At 36.2% G+C, this 26140-nt stretch overlaps 3 protein-coding genes across 3 annotated transcripts in view; 2 read left to right on the top strand and 1 right to left on the bottom strand.

Annotated features, from left to right (window-relative positions):
* The window catches only part of smc6 (structural maintenance of chromosomes 6), a 27068-nt gene extending 12212 nt beyond the window's left edge, over positions 1 to 14856 (top strand). Inside the window, exons 26-28 of the mRNA XM_016491640.1 lie at positions 702 to 799; positions 1665 to 1749; positions 14782 to 14856. Of these exons, the coding sequence (XP_016347126.1) occupies positions 702 to 799; positions 1665 to 1737 (171 nt within the window). The 3' untranslated portion in view covers positions 1738 to 1749; positions 14782 to 14856. The remainder of the gene's footprint in view (positions 1 to 701; positions 800 to 1664; positions 1750 to 14781) is intronic.
* On the bottom strand, positions 2970 to 11240 carry vsnl1b (visinin-like 1b). The gene is made up of 4 exons (XM_016491652.1): positions 10985 to 11240; positions 8572 to 8738; positions 6718 to 6933; positions 2970 to 4639 (listed from the first exon to the last, which is right to left on the bottom strand). Exons 2-4 carry the CDS (start codon positions 8731 to 8733, stop codon positions 4442 to 4444), a joined length of 576 nt encoding a protein of 191 aa, XP_016347138.1. The 5' UTR covers positions 8734 to 8738; positions 10985 to 11240; the 3' UTR covers positions 2970 to 4441.
* Positions 14857 to 21274: 6418 nt separating the features above from the next.
* afg1la (AFG1 like ATPase a) overlaps positions 21275 to 26140 on the top strand; it is a 13013-nt gene continuing 8147 nt past the window's right edge. The window contains exons 1-7 of the mRNA XM_016491665.1: positions 21275 to 21409; positions 22067 to 22284; positions 22387 to 22438; positions 23054 to 23155; positions 23875 to 24005; positions 24180 to 24279; positions 25644 to 25702. Of these exons, the coding sequence (XP_016347151.1) occupies positions 21301 to 21409; positions 22067 to 22284; positions 22387 to 22438; positions 23054 to 23155; positions 23875 to 24005; positions 24180 to 24279; positions 25644 to 25702 (771 nt within the window). The 5' untranslated portion in view covers positions 21275 to 21300. The remainder of the gene's footprint in view (positions 21410 to 22066; positions 22285 to 22386; positions 22439 to 23053; positions 23156 to 23874; positions 24006 to 24179; positions 24280 to 25643; positions 25703 to 26140) is intronic.

Here is a 26140-nt window from a genome sequence, read left to right on the forward strand (position 1 = left end):
ACAGGCCCCTCCCACGATAGTTTGATTGACAGTGGCGTTTCTTACCTTAGACCCGCCCTGAGTGAGCTGTCATCAGATCAGTCCGCCATTGTTTCACGCTGGAGCAGATGTAGACAAGAATGACTCCTAAGCGATTGAGGTGTTCTGTTGTTGGATGTAATAATGAACATAGCAGTCGTTCTTTACTCCCGACATCTGAGCCGCTGAAGACGCAGTGGGTTATGTTTGTTTTTTGAAGAGAATGAGCCCCCGATCTACATAAATGCATCTATATTCGCGCGAATCATTCGTGATCCAGCTTCACCTACAGAAAGAAGCGAGTATAAGGTTTTTTTAATGAATCTTTGCAAATCGCCTTTCCTAATAATGTGCTAATTAGCAAGTTTTACGATAAATGCGGCTAAAGTAAACCGTCCCTCAGAGAGCGGCTCGGAAGAGAGGGGCGGGGTCAGCAGAGCTCATTAACATTTAAAGGAAAATGCTACAAAACGGCTTGATCTGAAAAGAGCTGTTTTTGACAGGGTAAAAAAAGGTGTTTTTTACACTACCATTGAGAAATTTTAACCAAACTATGTTACAGACTTTTCATTAAGACCCTAAAGAATCATATCAACTTGTGGAAAATGGGCATCCAATGACCCCTTTATTATTTGACATGTAAGTATTTCATATGTTTAATAAAGCTCTTTTGTATTTTTAAGGACATGCATAATCGCAGCATTTCAATGAACATGCTTGTGGCACTTTCAGAACGTCAGCATGTGCGACAGTTCATCTTCATCACCCCTCAGTCCACCAGGTAAATAAAAGTTATTAAGCATTATAAGGTGAATCTCACTCCAAAACATGTCTGGTTGGTATTACACCCCATGAAAAGTTAATGAAAATCATCTTCTCCATCCGCAGCTTTCTAATCTTTGTTTGAAAGTTACACAATTCTTTAAATGAATTCAAACCCATTAAAGAGAGTTTAAGACAGGTACAAATCATGGGTGTTTAAAAATGAGAACTTCAGTATGAATATCATCATACCAAAAAGACTTTAATGGATGATGCTTGTTTTTAGGACCATCAGAGGCTGCAGTTTGTCAAAAATTAAAGATATTTTTCATCAGATTTTCATTCATATAATACAGTAATAAAACCATCCTTTCTGGACACATACTGTAGATTTCCTTTCTTTTTTTTAATGCAAATCTACATAAATTTAAATTCAGTACAACAAAAGTTATCATATATATATATTTGTGATTCAGTGCTGAAATATGACCGATTCTTGAAAGTTTTTGTGAGATGCTATATGTATCTGAGTAACAGTGTTCATTCATTATCAGCTTTTCCTGTCTTCATAATCGCAGTTATTCAGGCAGGAAATGCAAACAGTTTGTAGACCACAAACCCTAAAGCAGGTTTCTTAATGGCTTGCTGAACTAGTGCTTAGTTAATTAGTTTGCAGTCATTAGGTAATCAAATGCATAATTTGATTTGAGTCCCATAATGAGAACATTTTCTTTGAAATGTCGATTTTTGCCCAGGGTCTCATTTGTTAAGGTGTTAAGTCAATTAGAGATCCAAAACACTGTCTCCTTGCACAGCACTGAATTATAGAGTTAATATAATGTTTTTGTATATAAATGTTAATGTTTCTTTGCGGTATCTTTCAGCCATCTGCCTAAAAGTGCCCTTATTACGATCCACCAGCTTCAGGATCCAGAGAGAGAAGCGGAGGAGGTGTGAGATGTGCGTTAGGTACAGACATTGCCTGGAGAGACTGTACTGAAAGTGTGTAAAGTTTATATGTTTGTACAGTTTATGTGTTTGCTTTTATTTATTTTTAAACAAGTTTTATGGTTCTAGTTCCTCTGCAAAGCGTTCGCATAATTTGTGTGATTGTGAAGTGAAGTCCACGCCATTTCATCCAAAGTTCATCTGGTCTTTTATGAAAAAAAAAGAAGGAGGCTCAAGGAATAGTTAACCCAAAAATGAAAATTTGCTGGAAGTGTACTCTCCTTCAGGCCATCCAATATGTAGATGAGTTTGTTTGTTCATCAGAACAGATTTGGAGAAATGTAGCATTGCATCACTTGCTCACCAATGGATGCTCTGCAGTGAATGGGTGCCGTCAGAATGAGTCCAAACAGCTGATAAAAACATCACAATAATCCACAAGTAATCCACACCACTCCAGTCCATCAGTTAACAGTTGCAAAGTGAAAAGCTGTGTGTTTTTAAGAAACAAATACGTTATTAAGAGGTTTTTAACTTCAAACTTAGCTTCAGCTAAAATACGAGTCCTCTTTACATACTGTAATAATGCTTTCTTTAGTAAAAAAGTTGTTTCGTCTTAATCAGGAGAGAAATATGCACAGATCAAGCACAATTTAAAAGCCCAAACAGTTCTAAACAAATATGTGGGTGGATTTTGACATGAGAGGACAACAGGGGATGGACTTTTTCACTGGAGGAAGCATTATTATGGATTATGGACTCGTATTTTGACCAGAAGTGACGGGTTTGAACCTAAAACACCTTAATGATGGACTCATTTATTACAAGCACACAGCTTTTCACTTCACAAGACATTAACTGATGGACTGGAGTGGTGTGGATTACTTGTGGATTATTGTGATGTTTTTATCAGCTGTTTGGACTCTCATTCTGACGGCACCCATTCACTGCAGAGCATCCATTGGTGAGCAAGTGATGCAGTGCTACATTTAACCAAATCTGTTCTGATGAAACAAACTCATCTACATCTTGGATGTCCCGAGGGTGAGTGACTTTTCATTTTTGGTAAAATATTCCTTTTTCAGTTTCCAACCATTAGCACCTGCTCATGACAGTTTCAGTATGTTCAGAGTTAGTATTTGTCAGTTTAAACCAGCATCCTCTGTAATAAACCACAATGCTGTTCCTAGATCTTGTTAACCATCTGATTTGTGCTCACACACGACCAAGCACCTGCGTTCTGAAAACAACCCATAGATAGTTTATTGATTTTAATCACAATGTCGTCAGTGCAACTGTTACATACCGAGTTGAAGACATGCCACAAATAAAACACAAACCTCATATCACACAATTAAATGACTGCTTCAATTTGGCTTCACCGTATTAGGTACAAATATTTACAGGGCAAACATATACACTATTTATTGGGCAGTTGCATTTTACAAAGATGTGCCTGTTCTCCTCCAATTGACGCCATCCTGAGTGTCACAGGATGTGAAAGCGGGAGATCTGGGATGCCATATTTTTTAAGTCTCAGGAGAACATAACATACGGAGGTTACAAAATGTACAGAATAAAATAACTAGGGTACCAGAAGTAATTGTTGCTTCTGAGGGATGCAGCTAAAAACCATGGGTATTGGAGTAGAAATGCTGTTTTACAAAAAACGGTTGAATGAAAATGCAGCACACTAAGAGTAAACGTGTACCAAACCCATTTAGGATAAGGTTTTGTTATAATACCAGGGGAAGCGGATCCATTACTAAACACCCTCCAGGGGAAATTATCTTAAAATGTTATATTGCCCTTTCTGTATTATTACTAAAACGAATTCACAGGCAACCATTCATGCATATGACGATGATACTGCGCAAAGTAAAAAAAGTGTAACACAATAAGAACAATGTCAGCGGTGGTCTTTTAACATTAAGAAAAAGAAACGTTGGTTTTAGACTGGTTATACTGGCTATTACGTTCTCGTGTCAGTGCAAAATATGGTGAAACCAGCAGATGCAAATAATGATGGTGGCGGGGCTGGAACGTGTGCCTTACAGAAAGCTTTTACCACACACATCGTACGTCTTTAAGAGGAAACATGCACCCGAGGGAGGACATCTAATGGATAGATGAGTAACAAATGTAAATCTCACACATTAGTATTGTTATTGATACTATCATTTATATAAGGCCTTCCTTGTATTATTCGTCAAGGTTGCCGAAATGAAGAGAGAGTAGGTTTTTACACTTAGGACATGCATGCAAATAACTTACATTTATATTCTTAAGTACAAGCACATTTGGAAGGAGGGCTGCATAAACCTCTCCGCCCTCCTTAATTTCGAGTATTGAAGTTCAACATTTCATCGTAACATTTAGTGTGATGCGTTTCGGTTCCCATACTACTGCGTGAAGTACAGCAGTAAACGTAGTGTGTGTGATCGGAAGTATTGCGGCTAGAAATGAAATACGGCGGAGCACTTCACTGACGATGGATGCGTGACTCGTTTGATTTACACGTCTCACATTGTTGCATGTTGGAAATTAAACGGATATACTCTAAACTCTTTAGCAGTTAACATTCTCATGCATACTAGTTGTTCGATCACAAGAAGAACGTTCATTTAAAAGTAGTCCAAACATGTTACTCTTGTGGAAATGAGAGCGGAAACGGATAACTGGCTCAGTCCGGAGCATGCTAGCATGCGCAGCCTCACTTCTGCATGTCGCACTGCAAGAGCAGTACGATGGACGGGTCGCTCTTGGCGGCTTCTTTGAACTCGTCTAGTGAGATCTGGTCGTCGTTGTTTTTATCCATCTTGCTGAAGATCCGATCCACTCTCTGCTCTGGTGTCAGACCGTCCTCGTTCATCTTCATCATTATCACGGTGCCCACCATTTTATAAATAGCCTTCACACAAAGAAGAGAAAAGACTCGGCTTTAATGACACGAGGAGGCGTTAAGATTGCCAGTATTCTCACTGAAATTCTAATTTTTTTTTCCCCATTTTGCCATTGGCACTTTCCATAAATATGATACATGTTAATTTTAAATGAAGTTGAAGTGTCTGATTTCTGCGCCACTAGCATCACCAAGCAAATTATGTCCAGGCCCGTTGAGTCATTCAAACATACAGATCGCAATTCTGTTCGATGCCACTAGTGGTGCAGACGTCACACACCTCACCTTTAAACAATTAGATATCAAACTAAAATAATCAATAAATAAAAGTGCTAAATAAGGAGGAATCTGCAACCTTGTTACTCATTCTGACATATTTTTATTTATTGTATTTATTTATTTCATATTTATTGCTCAAATATCAAAATTACAGTGTCTCTGTTTAGACGTCCTAAAATAAATAATAAAATAGCAGTTGCAAAATTGCAATAAATAAAATGAGTAGAAAATTAATCAGCTTCACCCTTAAAGCATTTGTAGCCTTTTGTGTTAAGAGAACTATTAGATATAATTAGGGATGCACGAAATTATCGGAACGGTATCGGAATCGGCCGATAATGGCTTAAAATGCAAATATCGGAATCTGGCCGATATGAAAAATTATGCCGATATGCCTTGCCAATAAGATGAGTAACTCACATGTGCTCAGGGTGCAATAGCGATAAGATCACGTCAGCAGTGTGGTCATTCTTGACGCAAACTTTTTCCTGAATGATGATTAGATTCACTGTTTTGAGCATTTAATTTGAGAATGCACGTTCAGAATGGCGTGTCCGGTGTGCAATAGAGTCAGCAGTCACTAGTGCATGCAACGCCTCCCCCGGGCCCTAATGCCCGTCCGGCAAGGCTTTTATTTACTTAGGGGGCGCTGTTGGCCTACTTGTAATAAAATGAAAGTAAAATACACAAATAACATTAAGATTGTGTTTCTGATTAAATGAAGCAGTAATTGATGTCATAAAAACACGAGTATGGTTTGATTTAAAGGTCAGAAGGTATAGCTTACATGAATAAAAATCACAAACAAGACACTTGTAAATTAAATAATTTATATATTACATATATATACATATACAGATTTATCCATTAATGTGTAATATGTTTTTTTTTTAAACAGATTATGAAAACTACAAATGTTAAATATTCAAATAAAATATTAAGGATTGCTTTATAGTTGCTTTATAGTTATTTTCAAAGCTTTCAATGTACTCTCATTATAAAATAACTTCATTGTTTATTTCATTCTCAAAAGTAAGTTTTTGTTAAAAGCTAACCAAAATTAAAAATAATTAGTTTATAATCTCTGTACAGGAGAGACTTGGTGTTGTATCCAAACAAAAGGAAATATATTGGTATCGGCATCGGCTATCGGCCAAAATTAGTTAAAAAATATTCTGACATATTTTTATTAATTGTATTCATTATTTAATATTTATTGCTCAAATATCAAAATTCACAGCGTCTCTGTTCTCTGTATATATGTACTAATACATATATAAATCAGCTTCAAAGCATTGGAGGCATTTTATTTTGTTTTGAGAACTATTAGATATTATCATGCAAATAATTTTCTTCAATCTATTGCAAATAAACACACTAATTTAGGATGAATCTCCAACCTTTTTATTCATTCTGACATGTTTTCATTTTTTGTATTTATTTATGCTTTCATATCAAAATCACAGGGCTTCTGTTTGGACATGTCCTAAATTTTGATTGCAGAAATTGCAGACATGTATAAAATAAGTAGAAAATAAATCAGCTTCACCTTTATTACAGCATTAGAGGCATTTTATTTTGTTATGAGAACTATTAGATATGATCATACAAATAGTTTTTCCAATTTATTGAAATTAAAGGCATAATAGAATAAAATTAGGACGAATCTCCAACCTTGTTAAGCATTATGCAATTTTTATTAATTGTATATATTTATTTATTATTTTATATGTATATATTTTGTTATTTTTTTTAAACCGATTCATCCACTGGCATTGGTTTCATGCAAATAAACCGATTTTCTGTACCTCTATAATCTCCAACATCTCCACTCGAGTGATCTTGCCGTCTCCATCCAGGTCATACATGTTGAAGGCCCAGTTGAGCTTCTGCTCGAAGCTTCCCCGGGACGTGATGGACAGGGCGCAGATGAACTCTCTGAAGTCAATAGTACCGTCACTATTCTTATCAAAGGTCCTGAATGCATGCTGTGCAAACTTCGATGCGTCACCATAAGGGAAGAACTGCAAGGGGGGGGAAAAATTAGATTTCAGTCTGTTAATTAGTTTGTAAATGTTTAGCTTTAAATAATACTGATGGTCTCAATCTTTCACTAAATTTTAAAGCTTGAAGGGGCCATGAACTGAGAAATTAAAATTCTCTTGATCTTTTGACATATACAAGGTCATTGCACTATAAAAACATCCTGTAAGTTTCAGAACTCAAACCTTTCTCTTTAGTCTAAAATCAGCTTATATTGAAGCCAATCTGCCAAAATGACAGGTTTTGGAATGTTCCACTTTATGACGTAATAGTGTGGCTAAACCCCGCCTCCGCAGAAAAAGATCAACGCCTGCTTCGACAGCACTTCCTGTTTAGCTCCGCCCACCGATTCACGCATGTACTGTAAATAACGAGAGAGGCAAACGCAGGTCTACGCAGAAATCAAACAATAAAGATGCTCCAAAGACATTAGGATGCTGTACAGTGCCAAGTTGTGGAAAAACACAGTCTTTGCATCGCCTTTCTTCTGATCACCAAAAATCTTCCTCTCAGCTGCAGTACAAGATTATTAGTGAATATCAACTTGATGACTTGGTATACTGTATATCACATAACGTACAACTGCTTTTATGATGCTATTCAGTCCTTTTTGAAGCTTACAAAGTTCTGCTTAGCGTCTGCCCACATGTGGCTCTGGATTGGTATGAAAGTTAGTAATTAATGACGGCGTTTTAATTTTTGAGTGAACTGTTCCTTTAAGAGGGATTTGTGAACGCTTATTGATTTTCATGTCTGAATTTTCTACAGCAGCCACAGCAGGTTCTGTTCTTTGCTTCAGGTTCATTCCATGGCAATTCATTAAAAAATAAGTGGGCACTGCGCAGTGGGTAGAAGTACATCTAACAGTGTGTTTTCACTGAGGCCCTCACATCTCACTGCGTCACATTCGTTCTATGAATAACATTTCACAGACGGCCGCTTTGACTGTAGTTTGTGCTTCGCTCCAGTAAAATGTGTAACCCTACCGTCTCACGTTAAACATACGATGCCACTCACTTTCCTTTTTAGCCCTCTTCTTTTTTTATCCTTTTATTAAATCCATATTTTTTTCAAAACTTGCATGGTTATTTTCAATAATCCTTAAAGTTGAATTTCATGGTATTTCAAACTTACTAGTTGCAAGGGTGTTCTGAATGGTTGCCAGGTTTTTGTTTTTTTTTACAGATGTTTTACAGGTGTTAACAGGCTTCAGTCAAAATGGTGAAAAATTCTAATTAAGGACTGACACATATCTCAACATGACACGTGATAGTCCATCCAGAATTGAAAATTCTGTCATAATTTACTCAACCTCATGTCATTTCACACCTGTATGACTTTCTGTCTTCTGCAGAACACAAAAAGCAAAAATTAAAAAAATGTTGACATACAAAACAACATTGCAGCCCATTATACACTGAAAAAAAAAATGCTTCATTCATCCAATTTTTGTTCAACAGAAGAAAGTCAAACAGGTTTGGAGTAACATGAGGGTGAGTAAATAATGACAGAAAATTCATTTTTGGGGGAACTATCCCTTTAAAACTTAGTAAAAGCCCAGAGTATGAGCTCTAGTAATAGTGATGTTTGACTTAGAAAATGCTTGACTAGTCTCTCACCTTAACATAGAGCTGCTGGAACTCATCCAGGTTTAGTCGACCGCTGGGACAGTCTTTCAGGAAGCCCTTGTACCATTGCTTGAGCTCATGTTCATTAAACTCTGTGTTCTTCACAAGGTCCTCCATCACCTCAGGGGTCAGTTTGCTGTTCTGTTTTCCCATGATTACTGCATGAGAAAGAAAGAAAGAAATAATATGGTGATATGGAGAAAGAAAGAAATAACATGGTGATAGAAAGTTCTCCAATGTAGTTGTAGTGGTGCTCTAATAAGAGATGCAAACTGTTAATGGATACAGCATCTTTACAGTTATTTTCTGACTGCTGCTCTTCTCCTGAAATGAGAATCTGAGTTGAATTTTAATCCATCTAGAGACATTGATCCAAAAATGGAGCAACAACATAAACTGTCATGAAATCATGTTGTTTAATTCGTGGTTGATCACACATTTTAATAATCTGTATCAGCATCAGCCATTAAAAACAGCGTATTGGTAAACCTATTGGTATCTAAGGAGCAGGTTGGCTGATATATGCATAATACAATAATAGCAAATAGTAAGTACACTGTAAAAATATTTTTTGAAATTGTTAATAACAAAAATACTATTTACATTTTTCTACTTCAAAATTTCTTATTTAATTGAATGTTTACTTGTGTTGATTTGTAATCATTTGTGAAATTTACTAGCGATTTTTGAGTGATAATTGTTTCTACACAACATGTTTTTTCAGAGTACACAAATGCTGAAATAGCACTTATTATAATCAGAACATTTATTTTTAAAAATCACCCAAATTATTAGAAAATGTGTGCATTGACAAGGCTGTCTGAAGATTTTAGAAATGACTCTATATCTTGGCAATGTCAACTTGATCTTGACAATGTAGATTTTTAATAATGATAACTTGTTTTTTATTAGTCAGTAAGTCCAGGACCCAATTGCAAGAAAACCTTTTGGAAAAAAAAAAAAAATTAGTTATAATGAAAAGTGCATTGTCATTTAGGGCAACTGCATGCCAATATTTGGTTACTTTTAAATATGAAATTGAAATTATTGCATCAGCCAATATCTGAGCCGATGGACAATAAACAGAAGTGGTGATTCCACATTCTGTCAGTTCTAAGAACATTATTTGCGACTAACGATTTGGAAATCTCTCATATTCACAGAAAATAGCTTACTCCACATTGCAAAACAAGGTAGATAAAGAAGGAGCAACATGATGTCATGCATATTAAATTATTTAAAATATGAATGCAAATGTATATTTACAACTAGCCCCATAATGCACACAAAGTAGCCTACTAAATGAAAAATTAAGAACACGTTGTCAATTGTGATCAGATTGTTGCAAGCAGCCTGGCTGTGTTGTGCTGACCAAAGGCACGAGAGTTTGTGTGTAAATGGGCATCAGGTAAAATAGGCTACAAACGGGGAGGGGTTGGAGAGGAGCTTTTTATTTCCATGTGGAGCGTCTGTCTGTGTTTGCAGCCTCTCCTGCATCAAATGTGAGCGTGAAAAACAGAGCAGCCTCGAACACATTTGATAAGAATGCGGCTTTAATTAAAGACCGTCAGGAATTATTACCCACCATCCAATCTCATGTCACTCTTATGTAATAGTGCTGAGGCTTTTTCAAGCACCAATGGCTGAACGAATGACCTTGAGAAGGGAAACCACTGGGAAGCAATGCAGAATAACGATCTGTGATCTTAAACGGAGGAATTATTGGACTTAATGACGAAGATATGTTGAAGAGCAGTGTGGCCATCAGTGCGTTCGCTTTAGATGCCATTTATACATCACGAGCCTTTTGACGTGACAGAATATGGGCAGAATAGATTTGCATATACATATAACGGACCCTACTAACATTTCACATCCCAACTGATCATTTTAATGTGTTTTAGTGATGCACCAATGTGAATTTGGTCCATTCCGACAGAGCCCGCAGAGAAACGACGCAGTCCCTTTTGCCTGTGCATTGCACTGCGCTCAAATCACATCAAAAATCTCTCAAGTGAGGCTGAGAAACATCAGTGCATCTCTCAAATTCATTACACAACACCAAAGGTTCGTCTCTGAGCAAATAGAGAGTAACAAGCAACCAGTGAGCTTTTGTTGCAATTGTATCATTGGCTGTCAAATGCATCACAGTTTTAATGAAAGCCTAATACACCCTTAACCTGCGCAAAGTGCTCAAATCAGGCCACGTACTAATAATGCATTCGAGTGAACGTTTTCATTCAGTCACTCATGCATGCATTCATTCATTCACACGTTCACCCATTGACTTCACCCATCGTTTCGCTGCATTAAATGGCAAAAGCACAAAAAAAAAAAGAAACGCATGACTGCGACGCGCATAAATGTCTCACGGCTGCATATGCATGCATGCATCGCCTCTCACCTTCAAGTAACGCGTTAGAGGCTGATGGAAATGCGCTGGTGCTCGCAAGCCGTCCGGTTTCGCGTGTGTCGAACCCAAATTCCTCGGATTCGTCGCGTTTACTGAACGTCAAATAATGTGTAAAGGTGATTCCAGCTGACACGAGCCCGCTTCCGTCTGTGTGTGTGCGCTATGCGACGCAAGACATGCGGCATGCAGCGAGCATCACCACCACACTGCTGCTCCTCGCGTGCGTTTGCGCAAATTGTATGCTTGCAACCCTGCTCTTAGGGAGCTCATGTCAGTAAACACTATATTAACCATCGTATGCATGCTTTACATGCAAATCTGTTGGTGAACGATCTTTATTACCTATTGCAAATTCTCTATGTTCTGTATCTTTGGGTTCCCAGAGACTCCAATGCGATATGTGAGGGAATAATAACGTTTTTTTTTTATTATCAACCTCCTTTACTTCCTATGGAAGCCCGTTTCCGCCACTGAATAAAAAATAAAAAAAAAGGTCATTGCGACTTTTTATCTCATTCTGAGAAAAAAAGTCAGAATTCTGACTTTATATCTCGCAATTCTGACTTTATAACTCGCAATTGCGAGTTTATATCTCACAAGACAGAATTGCGAGATATAAAGTCAGAATTCTGACTTTTTGTCTCAGAATGAGCCTGGTCTCATGAAAGTCGTATAAATAGTACGCCAAATAAAAACGAAAACTCGTGGTATTGATACGCAAAAATGGACTTTGGCGTGCATATGATACGCATGTGTTTGGCGTGCATATGATACGAAATTTGTTGGCGTGCATATGATACGCAGTTTTCCCGTACATATGATACGCATCTACCCCACAACCCTAAACCTACCCATCGCGTAGCATATACACACCAAAGTCCATTTTTGCATATCAGTACCACGAGTTTTCGTTTTTATGTATGCATGATATAAACTCACAATTGCGAGCTATAAAGTCATAATTGCGAGATAAAAACTCGCAATTCTGACTTTTTTTCTCGCAATTGTGAGATATAAACTCGCAATTGCGAGTTATAAAGTCAGAATTATGAGATATAAACTCGCAATTCTGAGAACATATCAGTCTTTTCCCCCCCTCAAAATTGGACTTTAACTCGCAATTGCGTGTTATAAAGTCAGAATTGCGAGATATAGAAAAAAGACTGATATGTTCTCAGAATTGAGTTTGTATCACGCAATTCTGAGAAAAAAAAGTCAGAATTGTAAGATAAAAAGTCGCAATTACCTCTTTTATTTTTTATTCAGTGGCGGAAACGGGCTTCCATAACTTCCATTCTCTTGAAATATGTTCATCTGACAGTTAAACTCCAGAAGACAGTATTCTTCTGTTTTAGTATTCTTCACTAAAGCGTGCGCTTTACAGGATTTTTACAACTATTTTAATTGAGAACCAAACATTTTGTACAAATGCTATAACCAAACATGTCAGGGGTGAAAAAGAAACAACCGAAAAACGTATATCCTAAACAACTGCACTTCTTTCAAGTTTTTACTTTAAGACATTGTTTCCAAATACATTAAATGTCAGTTTTAAGTTGTTCAAACAGAAATGTGACTTATCCAATAGCGTTATTCAATTTTGGGTCAGTTCGAGTCCAGCAAAACACTGCAGAAAATTCAGTCAAAGAAATGAAAGGAAACAGCTGGTAAATTGTTTGGTTCACTCGGAGAACCTTCAGATGCATTTCTGTATGTTTCAGAGACCTCTAATATTTTCATGGGTGTTTGAAATGTTAATTTATCCACTTTATTTTTAAGGTATGAGCGGGTGCGATCATTTTAAACCTGAATGCACACTGCTTCCGATGCCATTTTTAGTACAAAACAGGTCGTTATGCTGCTTGATAGTACAAATTGGTATTTATTATCATATTATTTTAATTTGTTCTCTCTTTATAACTAGGCTATAAACATACTGGTTTGTAGTGCAAATAGTGTTAATGTTTACATTAAAAAGAAAGACATGAATATGAGGGTTAAAAACCTAAATGAGGCTTTTAGCTCATGAAAAGATTTTCTAGTGATTTTTAGAAGAGATGTTGTTTTAAATGGCATCATTTTGAAGATAAAGAATGATTTCTTTAATCACTTGCAAACATGGTCTGCTTCCTTTTTGAATCTTGAACTCAACAGCTGCACCAGCCAATTAAGCGGTTGGAAAACTGTTGTATATATAATTTTGCTCACATTAATTTTAATTGGCTTCAGTCTTTCAAGTCAATTTTAGTGGAAACTGGAGGCCTCCCTCTGTTTTGTTAGTCATTTACTCACTCTCATGTTGCTCCAAACATTTTTTGTGTGAAACAAAACAGGAGTTTCCTAGCTGAACGTCCAAGCTGCTCTTTTCCATGAAGGTTAATGGTAACCACATCTGTCCCTTTAAGGAAATGTCAGATACTGTAACATGCTAAATAACTCTAGTGACATCTTTAAAATGACTAATGCAGAATGACTAATGCATTTCAAAGTAATAATAATATGTGGACCAAATGTTTACTCTGGTGAAAGTTTTCATTTATCAAAGGTTTTTAATGTTTATATACTATGTTTTAGGTATTGTGCTTTCGATAAATAAACTGAGAGTTTCATATAAATTATAAATAATATTTTTTTGGTTCAACATTTTACATTCAAACATTTAGCAGATGCTTTATCCAAGGCGACTTGCAACTGAGAAGCATAAGCAATTCATCACATTATGAGAACTTATAATAGTGATTTCTCTGGCAAAGCAGAACATCTTTAACCAAAAATGTTTCACAGTTGACAGACCATTCATTTTCAGCATTGTGTATCTTTCCAAAGCCGAATAAATGCTGTTGTTGAACTACTTTCCATAATCATATTTTGTATACCAACATGTTTTTTTAACACTTTAACTGTCACTCACATTTTTGAACATAGACGTGAAAGTGCACGATCCAAACTTACATTTTTATAATTCATGAACGAAAACATTTTGTAACATGATATTGATGTACCATTTTCATGGTAATGCAATGTTTGATTTTAAAATGGGTTTCAAAGGATTAATTTTGAGATTTAAAGTTTTCAATTGATATATAATTTCTGATGATTTCTAAAGTGTGATAAAAAGGCAACAAAGAAGACTTTTTTTGACAAAGGTCAGAACTCCTGTTATGATGTAGATTTCTGAGGTGCACTCTTGTCATAGATTAATCTATTACTTTTCCTACATAATTTTTAACAAAAACATTGGTAAAATATCTATTTAGGAGTCTTAGACCTTTCCAACGATATATAGTTTGTCATGATTAGATTAGGATTTAATTGTAATATAGTGAAGTAAACTTAGGCGTCCCACAGAGGGGACGGGTGACAGTTAAAGGGTTAAACAGCAATTCATAATTAAGTCAGAAACAACAAGTCAACAAATATGTGAAATTTTCTCTCAGTGTGACAGCAGAACTTCAGATTCCTGTTTCAGTCCCAATTATTTGATGTTGTTTATATCAGTCCTCAAATGCAAAACATTGCCATCAGTTTCCTGTGAGGGAAAAAAAAAACATTAAATTTTTAAAAAGTTAAATATCTTATGCATGCAGTAAAAGCTATAAATGCTTTCTAAACACTTACTTATGAGCATGATGAACCAGACATCATCCACTGGTCATGTGGACTCTGTGGAGGTCTGGCATTCTGTGGATTTAAACATTCTGAGAAAAAAGGGAAGGAATGACGTCATCTTACCTTCTGATGTAACACGGCCCATTTTCTGACCATTTATGCTTCTCTTCTTGGTACAGATGAAGCAGGCTTTCCCTTCTTACCTGCTGTGATGTTTTGTGAGCAGTGATGCGGGTCGAAGGGCTGCAGCATCATCAGTGACTGGGTGAAACCCGCAGGACGGACGTGAGTGAATCACTGGGGTGCACTGAATATGACGGCGGTGCCGAATGATCCTCAGGATCCGGTGACTCATCTGGGTTTAGTGAAGTCAAGAGGAATCAAGTTTAGTGACGTATACCGTTCTTGAATGATGAATTACATGGGAAACACCTTAAAGATCATGTGTGTCAAAGATCAAGTACCACGTTAACATCAGCACATTCACTAATTCATTCATGTCATTTCACATAACTTTCTATATTCTGTCAGTGGATTCACATGTTGTTTTGACCTCATTGCCTTTCAGAATATCTTTGCTCCACAGAAGAGAGAAAAGATTTAGAACCACAGAACAGTATTTTTTTTTTATCATTTTAATGAGAAACACATGCTTCATTTATTATGTTATTAACACTTGAGGGAAAGAAACTCTACCAGATGTTCCCTTTCATGGGAACTTCGAACTGCGTCCTCTAGGGGTCGCTATGGGGAACGCCTCGTCGTGACCCGTGTCTGAAGCATACATTGAAAAAACACCAACTCGTTGGCCGGCGACAGCCATGACGTCACGACCGGTGCGACTATAGTATAAATAGGCGCCGGGAGCACACATCATTCTCTTCTTCGTCTTCATTAACTGTTCTGTTTGAAGCGTGCATTTCCAAGGAAAAAGTAAGAGCTATCTCTATTTCATTATGGCGAGCACTAGCAGAGCGTTTAGAAGGTGTGTGCATCCGTGTCATCGCTATTTGACACCCGATGACTCACACGATCTATGCGTTGTTTGTTTGGGCGAAGAGCACGCACGCGATGTCCTCGAGGGGGCAATCTGCGTGCACTGCGAGCGTTTTCCAATGAAAAAGCTCCGTTCTCGTTTGTCTCTCTTTTCGAGTAAAGAGGGGCAGCCATCTGCTTCCTGCGGTTCAGGACCTGCTGCTGCTGAGGCACAGAGGAGAATGAGCTCGTGGGGATCTCAGGTGGACCTGGCCGATGAGTTTAGAGAGGGGCTTTCCTTCTCGCGCTCATCGGCGGCGGGCGAGAAATGGCTGCATCAGAGTAATACTTAGGTATCCACTCTTTTCCTCAGGGGGTGTAACATCTACCCTTTTCTTCCCCTTCCTAATTCCTCTGTAACCACCCTCTCTCTCACCAAGCTTCCTGCATAACAGTTTCCTACTGGACCTATGATGTTTTTGGTTGGTTCTATGGCTAAATCATAGTGACCAGAATGTTTCGGTTTAACCTATGTTAAAATGTTTGTTTTTTTTACCTAAAATAGAGACACAGATGTTGATGTGTCTGCATTCAATCATTTCAGTGGGCTTAAACAGATCACCCTTTACAGATTTAGTTCACAAACTGACAGTTTTGACCTAAATATGATTTTCAGTTACAATAATTAACCCTAAATTTCGACATTAGTAACTTACTTTTAGCAGCATCAGACGCGTGCGCTCACAAGATCTCAAAAAGCTTTTACTTTAGTTTATTTGGGTGATTTTTATTTTATTTTTATAAGCAAGTAGAGTGTATTTTTCAATGTATGCTTCAGAGGACGCAGTGTCTCGTTCCCTACTCAGGGAACCATGGTTACATAAGTAACCTGAGACGTTTTCTCCTAACTACACAACTAATTGTGTTGACAGTATTTAATTTATTTTAGATAAACATGTCTAATCAGGTGTGAAAATGTACTGTTAAAAAAGAAAGATGCATTAAATTGGTCAAAAGTGATCAAAAGTTACAAAAGTTTTATATTTCAAATAAATGATGTTCTTTTGAACTTCATCAAAGATTCCAAAAAAATAAATCCATAAAAATATGAAGCAGAACAACTGTTTTCAATATGAATAATAATAGGAAATGTTTCTTGAGAACCAAATCAACATATTAGACTGATTTCTGACGGATCACATGACTGACATCACGCCATGATGCTGAAAATTTAGCTTTGCATCCCAGGAATAAATTACATTTTAATTTTGATCAATTAATTTTGATCTTCTTTCAAAAACATTAAAACATCTTAAAGATCCCAAACTTTTTAATGTTAGTGTATGAATAAATAGACATAATTAGTCATGTTTCTTTACATTTTGTTGTAAACCTTGTTTTGGACTAATGAAACACTGCTGTTGTGTGGGTGTTGAATTTCTTAGAATTGAAATTCAGTTAATTTCTCTTCCTGCCATTGCAATTCAACTTTCAATTCCAATAAAACACCAACTCGTGAACTGAGTGGAATTTAAGTTCATTAACTGAAACAAAATGCTGCAAGTTTTTTTTTTTTAACAAATTAAAATAGAACGTTATTTTGAAATAGAACATTCTGAGAACATTTAATAGAACATTCTATTAAAATAGACGGCACTGAGCTGATGGTAAAGGAATGGTGCTTATGGAGGTGACATCACCATTCCTGGCTTCAGCTGCCAATGGGAGCATAAGCTTTCAGTATACAGCCATAATACCTAATTATAACTAAAGAAGATGCTCCACTGGGTCAGCTGACATTTAATCAATAACAGACGTGATGGATGAATGCAGCAGCTGCTTTAGAATAGAAACAAGGTGATAAATAGATAATAGAATTCACTGTAGCTACATGAAAATCCATTTTGAGCAGAACAGACGATGACATGAATGGTCTTTAGAAGGACTAACCTTAAATCCTGTTCTCACTCTTTCTTTGTAACCTGCATTGCAGGGAGAAACTGAGGAAAGTGATTTAAAAGATCCATGTCGGTCTCCTCATGAAGCGCTTGCGGCCCGGTATCACTCTGGTATCAGAATGAGCTGCTCAATAAAGCTGATTGCATTTCACTCCTGTTGTTTGGCCTTTGTGCCGAATCCACAAGAGCACACATTAGATCTATAGACAACAAACAGAGAATATTGACATGGCAGGTTACAGGCCATTAGGGTTTACTCTGTCAAAATGTGCTACTAACTACATTTTTGTGGAGTGGAGGACATCTGTGGTTCCTATGAAAACGACATAATTAACAGGCCTGGAAAATGTATTGGAAGTTTCTAGAGTGACATAAAAAAAATGCATATGCAGTAATCACAAGCAAATAAGTAATGGAAATTAATTGATTTAAGGGTGTGGGAATCATAAACATCAACTTGTTTGTAATCGGACCTACTTGGAAAGATGCTTGTTGGTGAATCTCATAAAATAAAAGTTAAAAGTACATTTTTACTGTGTAAAAATAAGTGAAAATGTTTACTGAAAAATTTCTGGGGGTAAAAAAAAACTCAAAAATGAACACATTCCAGTAATAAAAAATGTTAGAGAAAAATTGGTGTAGAATTTACAATAATTCGAAACAATTAGAATTAGAAACAATTTTCATTCAGAAATTGCTAGTAAATTTGGCCAATAATTGTAAAGAAATGGCAAGTAACACAATTAATTAAATGTGAAATTGTGAACATTAAAAATTATTTTGGATAAATATCTAATCAGGTGAGAAAATCTTTTATTTTTCAATTCATTTTTCAGCAAGGATGCATTAAATTTGTTAACAGTGACAGTGAAGACATTCATAATATTAATTTTTCAATTTCAATTAAATGCTATTCTTTTGAACTTTCTATGCATAAAAGTATCCTAAAAAGTATGACTGAAATAGAATTTTCTTATAAAACACAATATTCGAAAAACCTTAAATTTTTTTAATAATGATTATTTATTTTTATGTTTTTATTATTTTTTATAATGATCATTATTTAGATTTTTTTCATTCATAAAAATGTCAGAATACAAAATAAAATCCAAATGGTTCTAAAACAGGCTTTTTTAATTATATAAACAGATAGATAGATAGACAGACAGACAGACAGACAGACAGACAGATAGATAGATAGACAGACAGACAGATAGATAGATAGATTTTTGACTTTTGTTTTTTATTTAGTTTTTGTTGATTAAATGTTGCTATACACAAACAGTGAGACAAACACTCACTATGTAATATGATCATTTTTATGAAGAAGATTTTCTTCCACAATATATTTAGACTCTTATTAGCTTTCATTAGCAAGGCAGTTAATTATAGCTACTGTTGTCCAGTTGCTTTAGATGTATGTATTATTCTTCACCCTCCCCCAAACTGCATGTCTAGATCTATAGGAGCCTGAGACTTCACACATACAGGTTCACTCCTCTTATTAGTATAAAGCATTGAGTGCAGGAGAAGACAAGTGCTTTTGCCATGGATACACACACTTAAACATCCATCTCCCTCACGCTGTTCAGCATGAGCCTGCATTAAGGAGCTATGGACACAGAATGAAAGCACTATACATAATCAGATACAACGAGCATGGCTAAAACAAAGATAACCTTCTCACCTTACCTTCCAGTCAAGGGCAAAGCAGGCTATGGTGAAAAATAATGTCAAAAGCATTCAGGAAACCTTCAGTAGAGTTGCTCCTCTCATCATCCACAACATGTCATGAAGCCAAAGCATGTGTTTCAGTGTTCATGATGCTGCCCAGTTGCCGAGCCTTTCCTTGTTGTCATGGAAACAGGCATCCAGATCCTGGGCTGCTTCCCATCACATGTTCATAAAACATTCTTCCATAAAGCTAATATACTGTTTTAGGAGGATGAGGAGATGGGATTATGGCTAGACTGCTGGCTGTCATTATATATGTCAACAGTAACTGTATTATTTAATGAGAGCATCCGGCTTACTCATTATCAAATCCTTCCACACATAGAAAGATTTTACACGGATGCACACATCAGACTAACATGGTTATTATTAGTTGAAGAAACAAAGAAGAAACAGCACTGCATTGAAATGGAAAGAACATAAGATGAAAAGGAAAGAAAAAATACAAACATGTAAACAAAGGACACCTCACTCAGGAAGAATGGTATCATAGTCCTTAAGAAATGTATTATTATTTAGACATTTTAAGAGATTGTACAGTATTGGAAATCTCAGCAAGAAAGACTCAAATCTGTGCAAAGTGTTAATAAATGTGTTCTTGTGAATAAGAAAGTTAATTATCAGTTCAACAGCATTGTCACTACCAGAAGAATAAAGAAATATATTTTTCAATGAAAAGTTTAAATCACATTTTATAAAGGGAGATAAATAACTTAAAAATTGTCAAATTTTAAGGAATACACATCAGAATTTCCCATTTCCCCCCAAAATACATATATACATACATACATTTTCTGGCCAAAATATATTTTAAATATATGCTAAATATATGTTGTAAACAGTGAAGCTCAGTTTTTGAAATGAAGAATATATTTTTGTAATATATTTAGAATATAGGCAATTTTTTAGTTTCAGCCTTCATATACCAAAATGTATTTGAGGGGCAAGAAAATACATTTCCAATCTTACAGCAGGATAAATGCAATTGGGAGAATTGGTAGAAATGCGAATTGGTAGAAAATATATATTTATTTTTTGAAATATATTTCAGAAAATATATTTGTGGACATTTTTTATATATATATTTTTTTCCCCCCAGTGAATACTGTCAAAAATTGTTTCTGTAATATTTATGTGTGACTAACATAGGTATTGCAAAATTAAAATCAAACAAACAAACAAAGAAACACTTTAAGTGATGTTAACCTCTGACTTTATTTTACTTTCAAAATAAAACTATCATTTAAAAACCTGTAGGAAATTATTGCGGAACGCTTTAGTTAGAAGAATTTTGTTTTAATTATTGTTATTTATTTATTTTGGATTTGGCAACACTCGTGCTCTCTTCATTATTTCATTTGGTGAGTTTGTAAATTTCCAAGTTTTTTTCTTTTTGTTTATTGTTAATAAATCCGTTGCGCTTTGGTTAAGGATTCGGTTCAGAACTACAAACACGAATAAAACGCGTTAAAAACTACAAACGTGGCGGATGTGCGCGACCGACGGTTGTTACTAATAATCAACATTAACCTGGTAAAAATATTTATTTAATGTTATCTGTATTATATTTCATCTGCAACAACATTGTGAACTTTTATAAACATCCGTTTGGCCATTAACTTTTAAATGCATCATCATGCAAAAATATGAGCGGAGTTCTCTGCATAAATACCCATGGCTTGCAGATCAGAGTCCTGCTTCTTTTCTCTCCAATACGGTAGGAATTTAAATTAAATTAAATGTGGAGGATGTTAACTGTGACAAGATGATTGACAGGGCAGTTTATCATTAAAATAACGCCTAAGTTTACAGTGACAGGATGCGACAGAGCGGTCCGTTAAAGACGTGCAAATTACGCTAAGCTCATGAATATAAATTAGGTCAATCTGACGTTGTTTGCTAACTGGAGCGGAGAGACACCTAAGTAATTAATATTCATGAGTCATATTCGTGGTCTCCCTTTACAGAGACCACGCCCACCTCCACTGTTCAGGGCGCACTTTTAATAAAGCTTCCGCATTTTGAATCATCATGGCAGCCGGTAAAGCGTCCTTGGTGGCGCTTGGACTTCAGTTCTGTGTGAAAAATAAGCTTCTGTTGAATTCAGCTTTGCCTGGTATTGTCAGCTGTATTAAAAGAGGTAAGGGCTTTCAATGACACTTGAATGACAGGAATGTTTATGTGATAAATGTCATTATATTCGTCTTTGACACTGACATTCTGACAAGACAAGAACACCCAGTTATGTTCGACTCTGGATAAATAAGAGACATGTTAAATAAATGTATTTGTCTCAAGGTATACTTTGCCAGGTTTTCATCTCCTTTTTCTCTTTCGTGGTGTATATATACTCTCGTAGTCTTCTTTAACTAACGTTACTTTATTTTTTATATACTTGACTCTTGTCTTTAATGTATGTCAGTGTGGTTCAACAGCTATTGTGATTAAATTGTAATTTCAGTTTGTAGAACATAATTTACATAATTTTTTGTTGATCTAGATGTTTAAAACCAACAAATAAAATCACCACTAGAGAGAACAAGCCTTGTTAAAACTCAACTCTTTATAGTTAGTGAGATATAACCTTTGTGACAACTAGCCCCGGTCTTCCATTACACAGGTGTTAAATAAGAGCAAAGTTGAAAGTGGTCCTTCAGTACTTACAAATAATAACTAGCAATAGCAGGTTCATGTTGAATAAAGTGCAATCACGCTGATCTTGTTCAACACAAGTATTCTTATTCACTCATGAAACATCATTCATCTCAATCTCATGAAACTCTTTTCTGTCTTGCAGGTCTTGCCACAGGTGTGTTGTCTCAGACTGTTGAAGTTCCCAGTGCCACAACCTCTCCAAGCCACAGTTTTGGAGGACCGTTGGAACATTACAACAGTCTCATTCGAGATGGACAGTTACGAGAAGATCTGCAGCAGAGAGCTGCTTTGGAAACACTGGATCAGATGCAAAAGGATCTTCGAGGGTACAGCAACGAACACTCAACGCTTTTCTCAAAGGTAAACCACACAAAATCGTGTGCCCTAAAGCAGCCAAAATATACCCTGCTGATGTTGAAATGCACTTTTAACATATTCAAACTTCTTTTACGTCCACAACAGTTCTTCTCCAAGAGAAAGCCACCGAAAGGTTATTACATATATGGAGATGTTGGTAAGTTCTGTGGCATCATGTTGTGGCTCAGTCAAACTTTGTTGTCCTGGGGCCCGTTCTTCGTACGTCGCTTATTACATCCGAGATGAAATGTCACATCCAAGACGATATCAATGCGCTAATCAGGATCTGGCTAATTCGGTTCTTTGAACGCACCTGTTGATGATTAGTATGGCTGGATTGAGTTATCTGAGATAACTGCGCGTTCATGGGTTGGTTTAAAAGGGGCTGTGTATCAATACTCGAAACCACGATCAGCAATGCAGCGATTGGCTGGCGGCAAGACCACAACGTAATGACATAATATAATTAAAAAAGACACCTGACGAAAAACTTGACCAATTTCTGGACTTTTATAAGGGAACAGCCAAGCGAACAAAACTACATAAATGTTATAATAGATAAATTAAATTTGCACTTTTTTATTTTATTTTAATTCTTTACATGATTCCCAATTAGGCTATTTATATTCACGATGAAGAACCAACCAATCCAAGATCATGCCAAATCATCAACAATCAATTCCAGCTAACTGAGTTAGCGACGTACGAAGAACAGGACCCTGTTATAGAAATAAACTGCTCAGTTCTGTTATCAATGCTTATTTTCTCTCAGGCACAGGGAAAACTATGGTTATGGACATGTTTTATGATCATGTAGAGACAGCGAAGAAAAAAAGGGTCCATTTTCATGGATTCATGTTGGATGTACATAAACGTAAGTTTGTTATAATTTATGATTATGATTTTTTTTCAGATTTGAACAAGATGCTATAAATATACCCTTTATTAAGGTTTGTGCACTGATAATTCTTAGGTTCTGGTAATTTTTAATTAATTGGCTTTTTTATTTATTTTACTGTATTTAACTATTAGTTTAATTGATTTTGTGACAACCTCATTTGGTAAATATTAGACCACCGACACAACACATTTTCTCACCAACAGACTATTATTTTTCATTGTTGTCTGAAATGGACACTGTTTGTCTTCAATGTTTTCAAAGCTAAAGCCAGAAATTGTCTCAAAATGCATTATTTAACAAAAATGAGTGACTGAAATGAGCCCCAAAATTACTCGTATAGGAATGCAAGTTCTGTATATCAATTATAAACAGATGCCAAAATTAGTAAAGTTAAACAACAAATATAATGTCCGCACACTGATATAACTGCTCCATAAAAAAATGTTTATTGCAACGTTTCGACCAACAGGTCTTCGTCAGGCACGAACGTTTCGACCCATTGTAATAAATAATTTTTTATGGAGCAGTTATATCAGTGTGTGGACATTGTTTTTTGCTTCAGTTTGTCTCCTTTGTCCTGCACCTGAGCCCTGTTTGGGTTTGTGGAATGTGCGCACCTTTTTTTTGTATTTTTGAAAATTAGTAAAGATGCCATTATTTGCTTTTACTCAGATAGACTCATGTTTATATAGGAATCCATCGGCTCAAGCAAAGTTTGCCCAAGAGAAAAGTGGGTAAAATGGCGAAGGCGTACGATCCTATTGCACCGGTTGCTGAAGAAATCAGTGAGGAGGCCTGCCTTCTGTGTTTTGATGAGTTCCAGGTGAATGTTTTACTTAGTAATTGTGTAGTTGAAATCTAATCAAGCTTTGTGATCGCTTCAGCGTACTGGGATCTGCTTCAGTTATCTTTCAAATCCATGCAGTGACAATCAAAGGGGTCCAGAGAATAATCGGGATTGATTTTTAAGGTTTCTTTTGCTTTCTCTGTTCATTAGGTCACTGACATTGCAGATGCCATGATTCTTAAGCAGCTCTTTGAGAACCTCTTCTTGAATGGGGTTGTAGTTGTGGCCACGTCTAACCGGCCTCCAGATGGTAAGAATCAATGAATCCAGCTAAGCTAGTCTGAATGTAGTTTTTAATATACACATTCTTTTGGGTATGGGGGTTTGACTTCTCAGTTGCTTATACGAATTGAGAGATCAACCGACTCTTTGAAAAGCCCAATATTTGCAAAATCATTTCTTCGGTGTGATGCATATGTCATTTTGTATTATGCACCACCAGTGACTGTGCAGCACTTTAAAAAATGATTTTTCAAAGTAAATAACACAAATATTATTGGAGTATGTTTTGCAAGAAAATACAATGTCAGCCTTTCTATTTAGAAATGTCATTTTTAAAGGGGTCATGACATGAGAAACCAAATTTCCCTTGATCTTTTGACACAGAAGAGGTCTTTGTATGCTTAATACATCCTGCAAGTTTCATAACTTAAAATGTCATCAATAAAAAAGCATTTATGTAATAACCCTCAGAAAACGGCTCGTTTTGGATCAGAGGGACAAGGTGATGTCACCTGGGCACAGTCCTTTGCATATGGCCGCCTCCAGAGCAAGACAACTACACCTATTTTTGCATCATCGCATCATTGTCACATCCACAGGTGTTCAGTCGATGTACAGCGCATGGGTCTGAAGGATTAGTTGTTTACAATAAGATTGCGATGCCAGGCAGACGATGTGCCGTTCCTGGCTGTGGAAAAACAACATGTTTGTATGCGCTGTTGAAGGATCCAGACGTCTGAGAAAAATGGATTCAATTTAGTTTTAGCGAACGTCCCAGTCACGTCACTGGTAATTTACGCGCGTGTTCAGTACATTTCACCGTTGACTGTTTTGAGAAAAAAATCGCAGTATGATGCTGGCTTTGCCAAAATACTTTTGCTCAAAGATCAGGCCATGCCAACTGTTCTGGACCCAACAACGATGACGCAAACTGTAAGTAACGTATTTCATGTAAAAACTATCTTTAAAATGGTAATGCATAGGCCAATCATAAAAGTGTTAGCCAATCATAAAAGTGGGCGGTTACACTGACTGACCTCTTAAAGGGAAAACACCCCAAAACAGTCAGAAGATAAGAAATAGGTTGGAAAAGGTCATACATCACTAAATTTTGAATGTTTTTGTCCAAAAAAACTTTAGTAATATTATAATTACACCTCAGGGTACATAATAAAATAAAAACATGTCGTGACCCCTTTAATTCAATGTGTTACTTGCATTTTCTTTGAGACTTTTATATGACATTTACTAGCAATTTCTGAGTAAAAATTGATTTGAAATAAATCATGCACAATTTTTTTTCAGCGTAGCCATCACACAATGTGCAGTTTCTTTCAGTATCTCTTCGCTTCCAAATTCCAGTTTGTTTGAGCACAATATCTTGTTTTACAGATCTGTACAAAAACGGATTACAGAGGGTGAACTTTGTGCCTTTCATCGCTGTGCTAAAGGTAAGCACTTGCAGGTGCAGGTGTATTATCTAATACACTTAATGCTGTGTTTATTGGTGTAACGTAGTGTACTTAAAGAAATAGTTCATCCAAAAATGAAAATTTGTTGAAACTTCACTCCCCCTCAGGCCGTCCAAGATGTAGATGAGTTTGTTTCTTCATCAGAACAGATTTGGAGAAATGTAGCATTGCATCACTTGCTCACCAATGGATCCTCTGCAGTGAATGGGTGCCGCCAGAATAAGAGTCCAAACAGCTGAAAAAAAAACATCACAGTAATCCACACCACTCCAGTCCATCAGTTATTGTCTTGTGAAATGAAAAGTTTTTTTATTGTGATGTTTTTATCAGCTGTTTGGACTCTCATTCTGACGGCACCCAGTCACTGCAGAGCATCCATTGCTGAGACACTGATGCAATGCTGCATTTCTACAAATC

The sequence above is a fragment of the Sinocyclocheilus anshuiensis genome, unplaced genomic scaffold (genome assembly GCF_001515605.1).
Source record: "Sinocyclocheilus anshuiensis isolate Anshui unplaced genomic scaffold, SAMN03320099.WGS_v1.1 scaffold261, whole genome shotgun sequence".
NCBI classification, from domain to species: Eukaryota; Metazoa; Chordata; class Actinopteri; order Cypriniformes; family Cyprinidae; genus Sinocyclocheilus; species Sinocyclocheilus anshuiensis.